This window comes from Melanotaenia boesemani, chromosome 15 (genome assembly GCF_017639745.1).
Source record: "Melanotaenia boesemani isolate fMelBoe1 chromosome 15, fMelBoe1.pri, whole genome shotgun sequence".
NCBI lineage: Eukaryota > Metazoa > Chordata > Actinopteri > Atheriniformes > Melanotaeniidae > Melanotaenia > Melanotaenia boesemani.
This window is the reverse complement of record NC_055696.1, coordinates 32,371,940-32,390,416: the sequence shown is the minus strand read 5'-3', so window position 1 is coordinate 32,390,416 and position 18,477 is coordinate 32,371,940. Positions and strand designations below refer to the sequence as shown.

The 18,477-nt window shown below is 42.1% G+C and overlaps 1 protein-coding gene across 2 annotated transcripts; it reads left to right on the top strand.

Annotated features, from left to right (window-relative positions):
* Positions 1 to 2,330: 2,330 nt before the first annotated feature.
* Positions 2,331 to 18,211, top strand: LOC121653875 (uncharacterized protein C11orf87 homolog). 2 transcript variants are annotated; one of them, XR_006012877.1, is made up of 3 exons: positions 2,331 to 2,855; positions 3,288 to 3,961; positions 18,201 to 18,211. XR_006012877.1 is itself a non-coding variant. In XM_042007613.1 (2 exons), exon 2 carries the CDS (start codon positions 3,390 to 3,392, stop codon positions 3,810 to 3,812), a length of 423 nt encoding a protein of 140 aa, XP_041863547.1. In that variant the 5' UTR covers positions 2,331 to 2,855; positions 3,288 to 3,389; the 3' UTR covers positions 3,813 to 4,796. The 2 variants fall into 2 exon arrangements, 1 of the variants encoding a protein (XP_041863547.1); XM_042007613.1 differs by lacking the exon at positions 18,201 to 18,211 and having other exon boundaries at positions 3,288 to 4,796.
* The last annotated feature ends 266 nt before the right edge of the window (positions 18,212 to 18,477 follow it).

Sequence of the window (18,477 nt, the reverse complement as noted above, 5' to 3'; positions counted from 1 at the left end):
TGTGTTCAATTGGGAATAAAATATTTATGAGAATTGTAAATCATTGCATTGTTTTTATTTAAACTTTACACAGCATGCCAATTGTTTGGGAACTGGGGCATCTTGTAATAAGTATTTTGAATGAATGGGCGAAAAAACTTATTTCCCTTGCATAACTGCACCATCTGAAAGTCATTTCAAATAAGTTTTATACAGTTTATCTTTCGCTTTTTGTGTTAATATAAGCGGTGAGTCTTGATTAAAAGAATTAATCTAATTAATTAGAGGCTTTCTATTTAATTAATCTAGAATAATCGCATTTTAATTGCATAACAATATTAGCACCAAAAAGCTAATTTTTTTAAATTTAAATGGATTTCAGTGGCAACTGAATCAAATAATAGACACAGACACTAATATTGTAAATGCAAGCTCTAGTGATGTCTGGAAAATACATTTAATTACATTTCAATTCAGAAATAGAAAATTTCCTGGCCATAACTGAACAGTTAGAGTTAGTTTCATTTTAAGTGCTTTAACTAACAGCTCTGGTTGTTCTCTGATTGTGTACAACATGTTACTGTACTTTTAACTTTTTAAATGTTTTCGTCCACACTTTTAATAGGTATTAATATCTGGTAAGCCAAAGCAGGATCAGCCAGTGTCAGCTTTTCATTTCCTGTCTGGTCATGGTGAACGTCTCTGTAGCTGGGAGGGCTTCTGGATGGGGGAGGGGCGGCAGCACTACTCATTGAAAAGAGTTACGTTAAGATATGAGAAGAGAAACGTTTCAAGACAGTTTCCAAAAGTCTCCAATAACACCAGAAAACGTCACCAGATTTGTCACTAGTCGCTTGTTGGAAAATAGATGGGTCTGAAAACTTGCTAAATATGCCACCAAAGTAGTTAAATTAGCAACACTGATTTAAGCTGTGTCCCAATTCAGGGCCTGCACCCTTCGAAGTGTGCAGACTACGTAGGCTACAGAGTGTCCTACGTAGTCTACAGAGCGTCCTACGTAGCCTACAGAGTGTCCTATAGTCTACACACTTTGAAGTCCGCTTAATGTCCATGAAACGGGACGGCCTACATGGCCAACGAGAATTTCCCATCGCAACAATATAGGACGTTCAATCATTTAAACAGCTGAAATTACTGTTTGCATATCAGAGGACACTTTATTGAACATTAACACCAACCGAGTGATAATGTAAGTTAAAATAAAAAAAAGTCAAGAAACAAAAAAACTGTCTGAGGCTCTGTTGTCATCCAGCCAGGAGACACTTCATTAACGCCTTAAAAATCCACAAATATTACAGAATTTTAATGCCAGCATTTAACAGACTTGTTTTTAATGTACTTGGTTTTGTCACATTTCTACTAAAGCATGGTTAAAAACAACAACAAAAAACAAAATAAGAAAACAAACTACTCCTCTGAGCTTAGTTGCTCATTTCCCACCATCTTGTGTGCATTAGCAGCAGTTTGAGGTCAAACGAAATGCAGGTTTCTAGGGTGGATTCAGAGGCTCCTTTGAATTGGGACAATGCTTGGAGCACCACTATCACACATGTAGCCACGAATCCGCACTTCGAAGTGTGCAGACCCTGAACTGGGACGCAGCTTTAGCCGAACTCTGTGTCTTCTGTGTCCAAAGATTTAATCGTGTACCAGAAACCATGCACTGACAAACGTTCCGCACTGTTTGAAATGGAATGCAGTCATTTTTTGTAATTAATTAATCGTAATCAACGTATGAAAGACCCACCCCTAGTTAAAATTAAATTATATAAAAATGAAAAACACTTTATTTACCCAAAGGAAAATAGCAAAAATTATGGTTAAAATTATGGTAGTTGCAACAAATATGGAGTATGAGCTGTCTGATTGTAGAAATAAGTGCTTATAAAGGTTCTTAAACTTGTCCTGGAACATATCTTTTAGCTATTAGAGTAACAAAGGTGTAACTGCCAGTGCAGATCTGGGTTTATTAGTCAGTTCTGCCAGAAAGTAAACATGTTAAAAAATTGAACTTTGGGAGGATATTGTGTGGCTGCTTTGTAAATGGCATTGGGATCCAAGGAAGACAGCTACTGACTGTAAATGTGTTTAGTGAAGAGAGACAGTTGTGTTGGGTTAATATAATAACATGTTTAAACATGTTTCAGCTGTAGATGTATGATAAACACAAAGTTGTGTTTTTGTAGCACATATGCAGATCTGTGTATTAACTTTCTATTATGAATGCTTATAACGCCCATATCTGTATTGTTATAATCCATCACAATGAGGCTTAAATCCTCAAACCATGGAGGTTTGCAGCATTTTACTGACCACACCCTCATGAATTTCAGTGGCTACAGATCAGGGTCTAAAACCTCTGTAATCGCTGTTTGATTTAGTTATTATCCATAATGCATAACGTTTAGTCGAAAAGCAAGCTCTTCAGTGTTTCACAAAGACTACGTCTCACGGGGGGATAACACCCTTAGCAGCTGACTGGTGGGCTATACGGGACCTTTAATGCAGCTGCAGCTCTTCATTCAGATGCTGAGTGGAGCAGCGGATGACCGGAGGAGAGACGCTTTTCACGGAAAACCAGTCACAGCCTCACTTTAAAAGCATTTTCCCCTCTTCTTCTTTTTCCTCCCTCAAACCCTACTTTGATGCATACCGAAGAATTTTCTCCGCTACCTGTAATATTTAGGTGGGGAACTGTCCTGGACGCAGACTGAGCGGATTGCGGCAATCAAAGCATCCTAAATGACCGGAGCTCAGCGCCAGCATCTCATTGTTTGAAATGCGTCACCGCGATCCAGTTTACACATATCAGCTATCCATTCACGGACTGTTTTCACTGCTGACTGTTTCATCAGGTAAGAATCCAGTGTTGTTTCTCCTTTTTAAATAAAAATAAAAAAACCTACTCTGTTGGGGTGGAACTAGTGAAAAAAATCCTCTGCGTAAAGATGACTTTCTAGTGTTGAGATGCTGCTGCTTGCAGAGAAAGATGGTTAGTGTTCAGGCTTTTTCTCGAAGGCCCGCTCATTAGAATAGATAGTGTATATTGTTCCGGCATCTACCCTGTAGCATTCTGTTAAACTGGGAATTAGATTTTTCTTCCTTCATTCTGTTGAACATTGTGATTTAGAGTCAAATAGTGAGCACTTCCCACATTAATTGACTGGCACTGGTCTTAATTAATGTCGCTCGGACCAGCATATGAGGTTGTTTTTTAGTGGGCTGGTTTCTTATGTCTCCGCTGGACCTGAACTGAGCGGGTCTCATATTTCTTCTTTTCGGTGCAGGTAACCACATGCGCGGGTCGGTGTCACCGCGCTGAGCCCGGAGAGCACGAAGGGTACAGGGTCAGAAAGAGACAAGCGTGGTCGGGGGAAAAGGTGGACCGGATGACCGCCAGAACCGCTGAGGCCTCGGGGCTGTCGGTGCCGCTGCACCGCTGTCACGGAGGCTTCCCAGCCAGTAACGGCACCTGCACGGAGCAGCTCAGCTTCTTTCCGCCGTTCTCCTCCACCCTCGCGCTCCTCGTGCTGGTGGCTGTGCTCGTGGGGATCATCCTCGTCTCCCTGGCAACGTTCCACTTCCACAAGAGGAAGCTTCGGAAAAGGAAGATCCAGCGCGCACAGGAAGAATACGAGCGCGACAGTCGCAGCCCCGCACGCGCCGGGGCGAGCGGGGAGCCCGCGAGGCCGTGCGTCATCGTCCGGCCGGTGAGACGTGAGGAGAAGCTATCGTGCCAGGACACGGAGAGCGGAGACGTGGAGGCGGAGGACAAACAGGCGCCGCACGAGACGGTTCCTGTAGACTGTTAACTTAGCGCAACTTCAGGGAATGAGACTGTGGAATAAACAGGAAAAGCAATAAGGCACAAAAAACACCAACACCCATCTCCGCTGCTTGTAGATGACCTAAATAGGAAAAATGCAGAATGAGCAGAATAGTAGGCTTAGAGGTAACACTAGTAGAAACCCTTTTATAGTGACACACAGGTTAGCTGTGCAGCCACACACCTTCCTATTTAGCCAACCAGTATCCTTATGGGACTGTAAAGTATTTGCCTGCTTTGACTTTTGGACCTTTTCCTCTTCCCCTGCCTTATTTAAAACTCAATGATGTTTAAAGTTTAACTCCTCCTTGGGATGTGACACATGGTTGTGTTAAATTATTAAGAGCTGGTGATACAACTCAGATCTTAATGGCTCGCTGAACTTCCTTGGCATGTCCTCTGACACACTACCAGTATGTAGTTAGACTATAATGGATGTTGTGGTGCTGTTAGGCAGTGCAAAGCTGCATATATGCTATAGAAACAGCTTATTTGTTTGCGTAGTACTTTTTTCTTCAATTAAGTGACTTAGCATATTTACATAAAATACCGTCCTCCAATGTCTGTTAGACATCTGTAGGTAGCTTTAGATAGCTTGACAGGATGCAAGACCTTTTGCTGTAGTTTGCTCTAGTACAAACTTTTTTCCTTAAAAGTGTCAGATAGTTCAAGTTTGTGCGCTTAGACAGTATTTTAATTTTTAAGTATTTATAATGTATTCTCTGATATGTAATAAACTGAGAATTCTTCCAACAGAGGCTTTCAATTAAAGCCAGTCTTTTTTGATCGTTCATGTCATATCATAGTGGGCCTAATAAAAACATTTATTATATGAATTCCTTGTAAATGTATGGCATTATGCGAACTGGAATGTTTTGCAGTGACATCATCTTTATGGAGTTCATATAATCTGCCTTATTAAAGGAAAACATGTAATATTAAATCTTTATAAATAAATGCATAATACATACATGCTTTGTTAACCTTTTGCTTGTGTCAATATTCTTTCTAGTTTTCAGTAAATGTGCAATAAACTGAACTAACCAGTAAAAAATAGATAGAGATTGGCCTGATACAGTTCCCAATAGGTGATATTATGTAATATGCAAATCTCTTAATAGATTTTGATTACCTTAACCAATCCTCTTGGTGGGTAAAAATGACCTTCTCAAGGATACTTGCACAGAGGATTGGGCATTAGGATCTTTGAACTATGTCAAGTATTAAGCTGAAAACCATGTCCCATGAATACAGAATCAGGTCTGCTGCATACAAAGCAAAGTCAGCTGTGCATGACCTATCAAGCCTTCTGTGTGATTTACAGGCATGAACGTTAGACATCCCTTTCCTGAAACTCAACATCTCCCTGTAATGTAGCCACATCATGTCCTATTGGAGGGTCAGACGAAGTGAGTCTGCATCTGTCAGTATGCTGGCCAACTGCCAGGACACCGTGTTCTCGATTGTCCCCAACAAAAAGGGGTCTGAGAATATGAAGCAATCTTTGGCAAACTGCCCTCTTAAGAAGATGCACGGACAGAGTGCCCATCGTTCTCATCTCATTGCCATAAAGAAATGAAACCATTTTTTTCCTGCAGGGAAACTGGAGGAAAGTCAAAGAAAGATGACTAATGCATTCTACATTTAAAAATATATTGCCTTTGGAGCAATTTGTAGATTAAATTGCAAAAGATTGCATGTTTTCAACCTAAGAAAAGTTTAAAAATAAAACAAATATATAATAAGTGAGATGGGTTAATGTAACAAAGCAACGTCTCTGTTCAACCAGTCAGTGAGACACTTTGCTGTGATAAAGCTGGAGTTCAGTGTTATTTGTTCTGGTGGGGAGATCTCTCCTGCCAGGAGATAGGATGAGATGTTTAGAGCTGGCTTCCTGTCAGTGAATTTGAGTGATGAAAAACTGTTAGAGCTCAGTGGTGGTTGAATGTATGATGGCAGTTACAGAGGAGCGTAATGGTAAGAAGTCAGCAGCAAAAACAGACTGAAGTTGTGTGGTTGAAGAGATGGAGAGTGGCTCCTAGTGTTCAAGGATGGATGGAAGTCAGTGTCTAGAAATGGACAAATGGATGACAGGAGATCAAGAATATTAAATTATTTAGGTGAGACATCAGTCATTGAAAATAGACACATGTAAGCGTCTTCAGGTAGATAAAGATCACAGACATGGAACTGGTAAAAACAAGTTACAGGGATTGAATGGTTGTCATACAACAGTGGCATGGAGTCAATAAGGCTCTGTAATGAATGCTAAGAATGAATGGATGGAGGGTAAATGGTTAAGAGTGGACAATGAACAGAAATGAATGGAGATCAGCGGCTCGGTGTAGATGGAAGTCAACTATTAGTAAAGAAAGGAGGTCAGCAGAGTGGATGAATTCAATCGCTAGCAGTGAATAGTGACCAGGAATGAATGGAGGTCAATGGCTGGAAATAAATGAATGCAGAGGGTAGATATAAATGGAGGTCGATGACTTGTGAATGTTGGAGCTTAATAATGGGATGAATTCCACAGCTGGGTCAGGATGGTGGATAGGAATGGATGGCAGTCAATGGTTAAGAATAATGGAGGTCAATGGTAAGAATAAATTGAGGTCAGGGGTAAGGAATGGATAGAAGTCAGAAGTCAAGATATGAACAGAATTCAGTGACAAGGAAGTAATGGATTTTAGAACAAATTTGTTGGAAATGTTAACGTTTTCTTTTAGTTCCTGTCACACATGCAAAGCGGTAGTAAAAAAATAAAAAGAAAGGGATGTTTTATTTAAGTTTGCTTTGGGAATAGCCTAGTTATCCCAAGCCTAACTTAGAATTAATGAGGCCATTCATCTGGATTTTTTCTTCCTCTTTTTATCCCAGGAGGGAGTGCTTTTCTGATACTACAGATAGACTTTGCAAGGTGAGGTGGTTTCCAGTGACTGCTCACAGCAATGCGAAGCTGTTTATTACAGGTTTATTCTTCTCTAACAGGCCTTCATTTACTGCAACTCATGAACTTTTAAAGTTTCTCTGAAATGCAAACAGGGTGCTATTTGCTTTTACATATTTAAGCATTTCTTATGAAAACATAAGCTGTAAAAGTGGGGGAGATATTTTCTTGGCAAGCTGAGGTGTCATCTCTGGTTGGTTGATTCCACTGAGCAAAGCGAACAACAACCACCATTCTGCAGAAGTTTAAAAATCAGAAGAGGCCCTTTGCAAAAATGATGCCACGTTGCTACATGCTGTTATATGCTTGAATTAGCTTATTCCAACCTCAATAATACATTTCTTATTGTTATCAACCTCGCTAGTTACTGGGTTGGAACACCTTTTACCTTAAGAGCTGTCTTAATTCTTGGAGTCATAGATTTCAACATGTGTTGGAAACATTTAGCTCCATATCAACATGACAGCATCACACAGTTGCTGCAGGTTTGTCGGCTGCATCCATGATGAGAATCTCCCGTTCCACCACATCCCAAAGCTGCTCTACTGGACTGAGATCTGGTGGCTGTGGAGGCCGTTGGAGTCCAGTGAACTCATCGTCATGTTCTAGAAAGCAGGTGGAGATGATCTGAGCTTTGTGACATGGAGCATTATCCTGCTGGAAGTAGAATCAGAAGATGCTCCACTGTGGTCATAAAGGGATGGACATGGTCAGCAACAATACTCAGGTAGGCTGTGCTGGTTAAACCAGGCCACGTTGGTACTAAGGGGCCCAAAGTGTGTACCAGAAGCCTGAACCTTTGATACAAGGCAGGATGGATCCATGCTTTTATAGCTACCATCTGATTGTAGCAGCTGAAACAGTAATTCATCAGACCAGATGAGTCTTTTAAATTCTATTGTCCAGTGTTGGTGAGTGTGTGTGAATTGTAGCCTCAGTTTCCTGTTCTTAGCTGACAGGAGGCACCCAGTGTGTCTTCTGCTGCTGTAAACCATCTGCTTCATGGTTGGACATGTTGTGTGTTCAGAGATGCTGTTCTGCATTCATTGGTTGTAATCAGTGGTTGACTTTACTGTTGCCTGAACAAGTGGACCTGATTAAGTCTCCGGTGAATGTAAATGAACTGAATATATTTTTGGTGGCAGAGCAAACATTTAGATGATACCAGTCTGAAGTTGGAAATCTTGCAGTTAATTTAAAACTTATAAATTGACAAATCAATTATCTAACTCTGGGCTATGGAAAAAAAAAAGTTATTTAAACAAAAGCAACAAACCACACAAGCTGAGATGGGACAGACAGTGTGCTGAGAGACCCAGCAAATCTTCTTGCCACACCTCACATTGATGTGCCACCCTGGATGAGCTGGACTACTGAGCCACTTCTATGGGTTACACACACTGCTTCATGTTACCTCTAGTGGTAACAAAACGCAAATGTGACCAAAACTCTGCCAGAATGGGAAAAAGACAGAGAAAAATCCTTGGCCACCACCTTCAGGATCATTCCTTTATAGGGGTTGATTGCCTCTCATTTACACCTGTTGTCTGTTCTGTTTGTACAACAGCAGGTGAAATTGATTCACAATCAGTGTTACTTCCTAGCTGGACAGACTGATATCACTAAAGTGTGACTAACTTTGAGTTACATGGTAATGATTATTTGTTCCCTTTATTTTGTTTTGAGCAGTGTAGATTTAGACCTTCTTCAAGCAGTGCTGGAACTCAACACAATTTGTTTCAACTAAAGTTCTGGTTGTGCTAATTAATAAGTTTTCATTTGTACTCCACATAAAACTAACATTATGCCTGCAACCTGCCAATCTATCTGCCAAGGAGGGGGACACTAACAAGGGCAGCATGGGTAAAAATAAAAAAATCTGCAGTAATAAACACTTTACAGCTCACTGCATTGTATATTGGAAAATTCACAGTCTGTGCTATTCAGCATGAATCCATGAAGATGAAAACATTCTCAAGGTGAAGGGATGAATCAGACTGGCGTTCAGATGCATTTGTCTCATACTGATAAGTCTTTGCCCCCCGCCTTTGTGACTCACTGAAATTATTCCGCTGAGCTACATTAGCAGATTGGTTCTGCGCTCTGTATCTCAACTCACAGCGATGAATAGTGTCAGTTTTCTTTCAGAGAGAGAGGACACCACGGCTCCCATTCTCACCCCTGCTGTCAGGGTTCGAGGAGATGATTTGTCATCATGAGATTCACTTTATATGCTTCATTACTGCAGGTTCAAACTGTGACTGCAAAGGTACAGAACCAAGAACTCTGGAAATTACCTTCACTGATCTGTAAAGAATAGAGGGAATAAGTAATAAGTGTTGTTTAAAGCTTGCTATGTTATTTTTTACATTGACAGGTTAACAGTTATTTGATCAGGCATTCATTCAGACATTTTTTTTCAATAAAAATTAAAGTTTAGTTACTCTTCCACATTCCTGAAGCATAACATTCATAGGTCATTAAATGTGTCAAAAACAAAACATTGCCTCATGTCTCTTTACTGTCTGAAAGGATGGAAATGTCCGTCTCCATGTCTTTAGTTACCACTTAGATCCCGGCCCAGATTAAAATACAGTTAAGTCTGGAAGTGTTTGGACACTGACACCCAAACTGGACGATGAGTTTTGAAAATACAACCTTATATTACATCAGGTCTTTTAAGATACTCAAATGTATCTGGAAAAATAGTTTATTGTGAAAAATGTTCACTTTGAATAGTTTATCATGAGGAGTGACTGAATGGAAGCCATGGACATCAAAGAGTGGCTTTCCTCCTTTGTGAAGCTCTGTTAGGTCTTTCCTGCAGCCATCTTCAGCTGTCGCTTAATGTGGTTTCTCTGCCTTCAGTTGTGTCTTCAGCGAGGGAAATGCTATGCATAATTATGAGTGGGTTTTTCACTTTCTGTTTCATGTACAGCTTTTTATTTCTGCTCTTATTCGGAATAACTCAGATATTACAGCTGCTTTACTGAGAAGGAAATAGCGAAAATAAAGTCCTACCTGTCCGGGACACAATGTTGAGTTAACTTTAAGCCCATATTTATCATAAAAGTCCTTAAAAAGTTGTAGGTAAAAAACTAACTGTTTTTTTTTATTTCCAAATAATTCTTGGTCTATAACTGTACATCTCAACCATTTTCCATAAAGGATTGTTGTTTTCCTTGTAAATGCACAAGATAGATCTTAAATGAGAGTTAAAGGTGGAGTCCACAAAAGCAGGATGATAAAACACAAGTGCAGATGCGGAAAGAAAACAAGATTCAATAACTCAATGATACATAGAGATAAAATCATAAGTACTGCTGAGCAGAACTGAACCCTTAAACACCCCTTTAAAAAATCCCCTTTTGTATCCCAAGCTCAAAAATGTGTTCATAAAATAAAGTAACAAGAAAATTATGATTCTTCTTTTTTTATCCTTTAAACCAGCATCAGTCCTAACCATATAAGTGGAAAAAAACTAATGATTTTTAACCCTTTAATTGCCAAGTTTTTGTCATGTTGCAACTCCATTTTACAGTATTGTCCTAAAAACAAAAAAAAAAGAATTAATTTTCATTGTGCAAACTGGATCATGATGCTTGTTAAAAGTTAGCACAACATTAAGTTATTTTCATATTATATTTTGCTGTGTCAAATACTAACCATTTGTACCATAAGCACAAAAATGTTTATAAAAAAATCAAGTAATCAAAAAAGCTATGATTTTTTATTTTGTTTATTTACATTCTTTAAACTAGCATCATCCCCAACCAGTGTTGGGAAAGCTCATTTTCTACATGAACTAGTTCAAAGTTCAGTTCACACATTTTAAAATGAACTAGTTCAGTTCATAGTTCATAATCCAAATTTTTTTAACTAAGTTCACAGTTCTCCTCCCTGAGCCGCCGCCTTACCGTGGTGAAGGAGTTTGCGTGTCCTGATTATCCTAGTGACTATGTTGTTGGGGGCTTTATGCCCCTGGTAGGGTCACGCAGGGCAAACAGGTGTTGACCTGGAGGGACCCGACAAAGTGCGGCTCAAAACACCCCTATGATGATGACAAATCATGGACCCAGGTTTCCCTTGCTCTGATGTGGGTCACCGGGGCCCCCCTCTGGAGCCAGGCCTGGAGGTGGGGCACGGAGGCGAGCGCATGGTGGCCAGGCCTTTGCCCATGGGCTCGGTCGGGCTCAGCCCAAAAGGGTGACATGGGCTCCCTCTCCTGAGGGCTCACCACCTGCAGGAGGGGCCATAGTGGTTGGGTGCAGTGTGAGCTGGGCGGCTGCCAGAGGTGGGGACCCTGGCGGCCTGGGACGTGGAATGTCACCTTTCTGAAGAAGAAGATTTTTATTTGTCATTATACACAGTGCAGAACACAGGTACAACGAAATTGTTTCCAGTACAACCGTCCGAGACTAGACAGCAACAACATGTAGACACAACAGGAACAGGCATACTGAGGCAGCAGCCGCTGAGGCAGCGCGCCTATGTATTAGAGTAGATATAGAAGGAAAAGATAACATTGGGGGAATAAGATGTGGCTGGGGAGAAAAAAAAGGCATCACCACACTGGGCCTAAGGGCCCAGTGTTGAGATACAAAAAAAACCTCCTCGGTACATAAAAGCACATAACTCAGACATTCACAACATCAGAAACATGTGGCAGGGTGGGAAAGGGGTCTCCCATCACAGCAAGTGCGGACGCAGCTGACATGAGCGCAATCCAGTCGACCCGCCGCCCGGGAGTGGAGGGAGGGGGGGGGAGGAGACGACCAAGGCAGTGAATTATTGGGGGAGGTGTATCTGTAGTGGTGTATGTGAGTGTGGTGCTTGTGTGTGCGCAGTAAGTAAGTAAGTGGGCATTTGAACTTTCTCCCAGTCCTCCATCTCCAGTCTCTGCCACCTGATGATAGTGGGGCGTCCTTGGGAGCTGATCCAGGAAAAAGTCCATCGCCCGTGAGGAGGGTGGGGGGAGGGTGGGGGACTGAGCATCCGTCAACAAGACATTCCAGGAGAACTTTATAACCAGCCATCCAAGGCCAGTACAGGGAGCTGAATTTGATAACAGCATTTGTTTTAGTTTCAGGCCAGAGCTGTTTCATCTGCCTTGAGTCTCTCAGTGGTCCCACTGGCGACTCCAATCATCCGAATTTTGGGTCAATTTCCATTTCCATCCAGCCGAGCCGACAACTTCTCCAAGTTGGTGTCCCCCTTACGTACAAGCTCCGAAATCGCAACCAGCTTGCCATCCTGGGCCTCCAGTTTACGATTTAGCTCCTGCAATGTCAAAGTCTGATTGTTCATAGCTCGACACACACCTGCACAGAAATCTGGCAGCTTGCCAGTGACCGCCGACAGTGTCCGAATTTTGCAATATGCCAGGAAACCGCCCACTCCAAACAGCAGAAACCCAGTTATCATGAATCCGAATGTATAGATATCTTCAGCGTCCTCGACAGACAAGATCGACAGACACATGACTTTCCACGCTCCCCAGGAATCCATCACATATCCAGCTGAAAACGTTCCGCCAGGACAAGCAGGCTCCCCTACGCCTGTTTTCCGGTTCGAATAAATTTGGTCGATTTCATTCAGGGACCAGCTGATCAAATCCATTGTTATAGATTTTGGTTTCAGAAGAAATGCAGAGACAGACTCAGAGATGACAGGACAAGTAGCAGGTCAGAGTGGGGAGGAGGGAGAGAGAAGAAAAAAGCGTCTGCCTTCGTCGAGAGCCGGAGAAGGAAGGAGCCTGAGCTGGTGCGCAAGGTTGAGCGGTTCCGGCCAGATACAGTTGGACTCACCTCGACACAAAGCTTGGGTTCTGAACCACTGTCCTTGAGAGGGGCAGAACCCTCTTCCATTCTGGAGTTGCTCCCGGTGAGAGGCGCCGAGCAGCTGTGGGCATGCTCATTGCCCCCCGACTTGGCACCTGTGCGTTGGGGTTTACCCTGGTGGATGAAAGGGTAGCCTCCCTCTGCCTTAAGGTGGGGAGACGGGCCCTGACTGTTGTTTGTGCTTATGCACCAAACAGCAGAGTTCAGAGTACCCACCCTTTTTGGAGTCCTCGGAGGGGGTGTTGGAGAGCACTCCTTCCGGGGACTCCCTCGTTCTGCTGGGGGACTTTAATGCCCACGTGGGCAATGACAGCAACACCTAAAGGGGCGTGATTGGGAGGAATGGCCCCCCTGATCTGAATCCAAGTGGTGTTTTGTTGTTGGACTTCTGTGCTCATCATGGACTGTCCATAACGAACACCTTGTTCAGGCATAAGAGTGCCCACATGTGCACTTGGCACCAGGACACTCTAGGCCGCAGTTCGATGATCGACTTTGTAGTTGTATCATCGGACTTGCGATGTATGTCTTGGACACTCGGGTGACGAGAGGGGTGGAGCTGTCAACTGATCACCACCTGGTGGTGAGTTGGCTCAGATGGTGGGGGAGGATGCCGGTCAGGCAGAGTCTCCTGTCAGAAAAAGTTTCAACTCCCATCTCTGGTAGAGCTTCAACCATGTCCCGGGTGAGGCAGGGGACATTGAGTCCAAGTGGGCTGTGTTCCATGCCTCTATTGTCGAGGCGGCCAGCAGCTGCGGTGGCCGCAAGGTCATTGGTGCCTGTTGTGGCGGTAACCTCCGAACTTGTTGGTGGACACCAGCCCCTGGGAGATACTCCTATTAAGCATCGCTGGAGTCAGTATCCCTCTCTAAGGTTGTATCTGAGGTGTCAGTGCCATGCTTGGCGTGTTCTGGATTGGAGTCCATGACGTTTTCTAGGACCTCTGCTACAGTGTACTATGTTTGTGCACAGTGTCAGTCAGGACATTAGAAGCTTTTTTCCAACATACTATACTTTTATACTCTGTGCTGCAGACACAGCTGCATGTCTGCATGGAAGGGTGGTTTTAGTTTTCATGTCGACTGTAACTTTCATGTGCTAGAAAAGGTCTTGTGTTTTATTTATTTCAAAACAGTGCAGGTGGCCGCGAGTAGATGTGTGTTTTATGTATTTTATTATAAAAAAAAGTGGTAGTGTTCTGAATGTTCAGAATGTGCACATTTTGTGCTTAGGGGTGCAAATGGGGAGTAATTTAGGCTATATTGTTAACAATAGCCTAAAAATAAAATGACAAAAAAATTAAAAACATAAAAAATTCATTCTTTTGCATTTCTTATCTTTAAAATGGGTGGGGGGAAGATATTAAATAGGCTAGAAATTAAAATACAAAAATACAGAAGTGTCCTTTTGTGTAATTAGGAGTTAAATACAGAAAAATAAGCAAAAACCAATGGGATGAAATTGATTTGGCCAAAAAAATAAATATGGATATAAATTCATGAAGGGAGGATGAAACTTAGCACAAAAAGTAAGGAAATTGGTGTTTGATGGATTATTCCTTCGTTATAACAGTGCTTCTTGGCACATAAAGAATTTTTGGGCAGCGGTTCCTGAATGCTCAAGAAACACTTGCACTGTATTTTGAGGTAAATTTGGTTGGATACTACTATATTTCAAGACTTTTACAATCTTGTCAGTGTCACCTCAGTGTGGCCTTCACAAAGTAGAAGCAGCACTCAGGAGCTAAAACTAACTAGTCCCAAAATGCCTCCCCTTTCTACAGATGACTCTTACAAACTTTTACAGAAGATCACCATGCTGAAAACAAAGATTCAATAGCTAGAGGTGAATGTGGAATTGAATGGACTGTGTGGAAATGATACAACTTTGTCAGTAATAAAAGACAGCGGACAAGATCTCGCTAACATGCAGCTAATTAGAACAAACATGGCTGGAAAGAAACGGTTACTGTTACTGTCCCAAGAATTTTATTGGTGCAAAGCCCAAAAGTAAATTATGAAATGAACTGATAAATTCTGTTTTGTTCATTGCAGGCTGACAGTTCCAGAGACCAAAGGTAACAGAGGGTAGCAGACATGCATGCCATTAGAAAGGACAGGTTTTGCAGATTGCGGTGTCTATGGGTGACACGCCTTGGTCTGTTCCCATATCTGACAGGGATGGGTGTGAAGCACATTGTGCGTTGATTTAGTAGTGAGGAGGTTTAAGCTCGTGCCCTTGCTCGGTGGACTCACAGGTCTTTACCCTATGTGGTCTTACCCCGACGTGGGCTGGCATAATGGCCGATGCCTCGCTAACGCTTCAGCAAAACATGTGTGGTAAAGTACCAGGAGCTGACACAGCTGAGCTCACTTTGCTTGATTGCAACCAGCTGAACCCGCCTCTATCTGCTTTGCCGTGAACAGTACACTGTGGGTGTGACCCGCGTCACGGCCTTAACTGGTTGTAGAGAGAAGGTGCTAACGACAGTGCCACACACCAGCAATGTAAACAATAACCCGAAACCAAGACAGAAACTCAAGCAGTAAACTCACCGAACTGACTGTACCAACCTTGATTGAAATCAGTGCTTGTTCAAAATGGATCATATAACACCAGTCCTCACAGGCCTCATTTATAAAACTGTGCATAGCAAAGATGATTACAAGTGGGAAAAAACGGAAATGCGGTGCACAAAAACTTCCAGATTTATAAAAGGGTGTGCACGCACATCCCACAACTGTTTCTGTTTATAAATCAAAATCAACTCTAAAGTTGGTGCACATGAGACCTTGCCCTTATGAAGGCTATGAAAGGTCAGGTGAACGCCCATGATAAATATTCATAGATATCATTTACATGGACCACATTGCAAAATGTAAAAAGGTTTTATTTAGTGGAGTCATCGCCAGTGTTAGAAAGGCAGAGGAGTGGCAGCAAGTGGCAGATGCTGTTAATGCTGTGTCAGAGGGCAAGACACGGCACAGGCACTGGACCATACAGGTCATTTATTTCTTTGTTTTAATTTAATAAAATTGGTTTAATTTAATAAACTGAGATTAGTACCCATTTAGTGTTAAATATTTCTTTATAGTTCCTGGGTGTTCCAGCTGGGTCAGCGGCCAGAGACTCCACAGCACCGCAGTCCTGCAAGTGCTGCAAGTGCAAAGAGACACAATCAGTTCTATAACAGTTTTTCCTCGATTGCTAAGACAAATTGCTCAAAAGCTTCTCTTCAATCTGAACCCAAAATCCAATTTTTAACCAAAATTTATGAAACCTTAGACTCTTCTTGCAAATCCAAACTCTCACCTCAAATCAGTTTAATCTGTGCCCAAAATTGAACTATGTTGTCAAATCATGCCCTGAGTCAATCAAAATTAAAAACATGACTGAGCAAAGATTGATAAAACCTTGGTTCAACCTGGCGTGCTCTGTGAAAACTCATTGTCCCAAACAACAGCATAGATGGGAGGCTCATCCTACTGCCCTAACAGAGCATCTTGCCTGTTATTGAAGAAAATGAGGAGAAGGTGAGTGTTGTAGGACCCTAGGTTGGCAGAACTGTGGACACCCCCATGATTGCTGATGGCAGCGCACAATGTGACATTGCCACCACGCTGCCCATGGATACCAACAATATCCCGTTGGCTAGTCACACTACAGCCTCTCCTTCTCCTTTTGGTAAGATTACAGTATTGCATCCAGTTGAAAAACTCTATAGAAATATAGTCTTGTAAGGAATACAGAAAAGTGATTTAGGCCACTACAGTAAATCACTACTTACATTAATCAACATTGAATGTGTCTGGATATATACCAACCTGTACATACTGGAATTTTGCTCTTTGACTCTGTCTGATTTGCGATCAAAGGGCACTCTGTACAGCTGTTTAATGCGCAGTCTGTTGCGCTTGAGGACACAAACAGTATAGTGGCTGACATTATTGATACCCTAAAAATTTACATGGTCCACAATGATCTTCTGCTGAATTTCACAGGTTAATGGTGGTGTTCTCACAGACCACATCAATAATTAGGGTCTCTTGGTATGGGGAGAACATAGCTTTCCTCGCAACCCAATGTAGCAGTCTTTCAGTTCTACAAAAAGCGAATATGCAGTTACAGAAATATACATGAAATAGTACTAGGCCTACAAACAATTAGACTAACCCTCCATTACAATACTACAGTACATTGGCACAGTGATGTGCTGAAACATATATTTACTTACAGTATACTTTAGTACAGTATATAGTATAAGTCATACAGTAATTGCTGTCAACATTTACATACTGTAATGTTCTGACATTACAGTATGTAAATAGCATTTACCTGTTCTCTAAATGTACCTGTTCTCTAAATTTTGGGATTATGGTGGACACAGTGAACCTATTGATGTTTGGTTGTACTCTTTGTGTGACCTCCCTCATGCTCATACCATGGACAAAAACATGGTCAATTACAGTAGCTCGGATTTCATTAGATATTACTGTTCTTTGTCTTTGCTGACCTACTCAACCACCTCTCACACAAGCTCCTCCTCCTCTCAGATGTTTACCCATTGCAGTGCCTCACAAACCAGTGCTCTTTGAACTGGCTTATACATGTTCCCTCACATCATTAGCCACCATTATGATCAATCTGAGTTGTTGTGTTTAACCTGTGACACCTGTGTTTTAATTGTGTTTGACTTTTGCCACCTGTGCTCACCACTGTGCAACACAGGTGCATCACAATGAAAATGCGTTGGCAAGTTTGTCTAATTGTGTTCAGATAACTTAGTATCTGTGAATGTATAAGCACTTTTGTGGAGAGGAAAATTAACTTTAATGTCCTAGATTCATTCCATCCAAATTAAAGGGATATATCCAAACTAGTTTATCTAGAATTAAACTCCAATACAAAAACCAGTCCTTAATCCAAAAAGTTCAGAATTAGAAAAGGCTTAAGGTGGATTTATGCTCGCGCGGCATCTGTGGGCAGTCGGTTACGGCGTAGCTGACGCTGGTGGGTTTGCTCTCGCACTCAAGCGTAGGGGGTGTGCATCATTTTGGTGTGGTGTTGCAGTTTTTCCTCCTAATCTGAAGGTGGCAGCAGGGGTGGTATCAGCCAGCAACACGTGATCCCAAACTAACCAATCACAAGGGAGTACCCTTGCGTAGCAGGGGTACATGTCAGGTCTGGAAGAGGTGCACATCGAGCCTCTGTGGACCTACGGCGGTGACGCAGAGGCAGACACTGCACGAGTATAAATCTGCCTTTACTCACAAGGCATGGTCAGGCAGGCTCAGGAATCCAGGGAAAATGTGCTCGGGTAGTCAGATCTGCTAGGGGCCCTGCGCCTGCTGATGACATCACACTGAATGCTGGCAGGATTACATAGAAGATTGTGTTTGGTCAAAATGCAGAAGTAGTTTTTGGGGGTTTTGTACTTGTTCTATGTAGGAAACATGGATGACTTCTACAAAGAAATCCATCATTATCTATCGAAAGGTATTTACCACAGCCTGACCATCACCTCTCAAAGTTCTGAGAGTAGAAAGGTCCCCATTCGGAAGGCATAAAAAAATTACACAAATAAAAGTAAGTAACACTGTGACTTAACGTTAATGTTAGCGACTCCTTTTCAGTTCATATTTGCAACATCTGAATACCATTGTGTTTCTGGGGCTTCACTTATTCACAATGTAAACAGTTATTATACATACACTCTAAATGAATGTTGTTTTTTCCTGCTGCATTAGATGAGCTTAGATTACAACTACCAGGGCAAGCTTTGCTTGGTGCTGTTTCGGTGCAGGTAAAAGGGTTGATTTTCAAAATGCAGGACAGGGAACCACACATGACAGGGAGTTAACCAA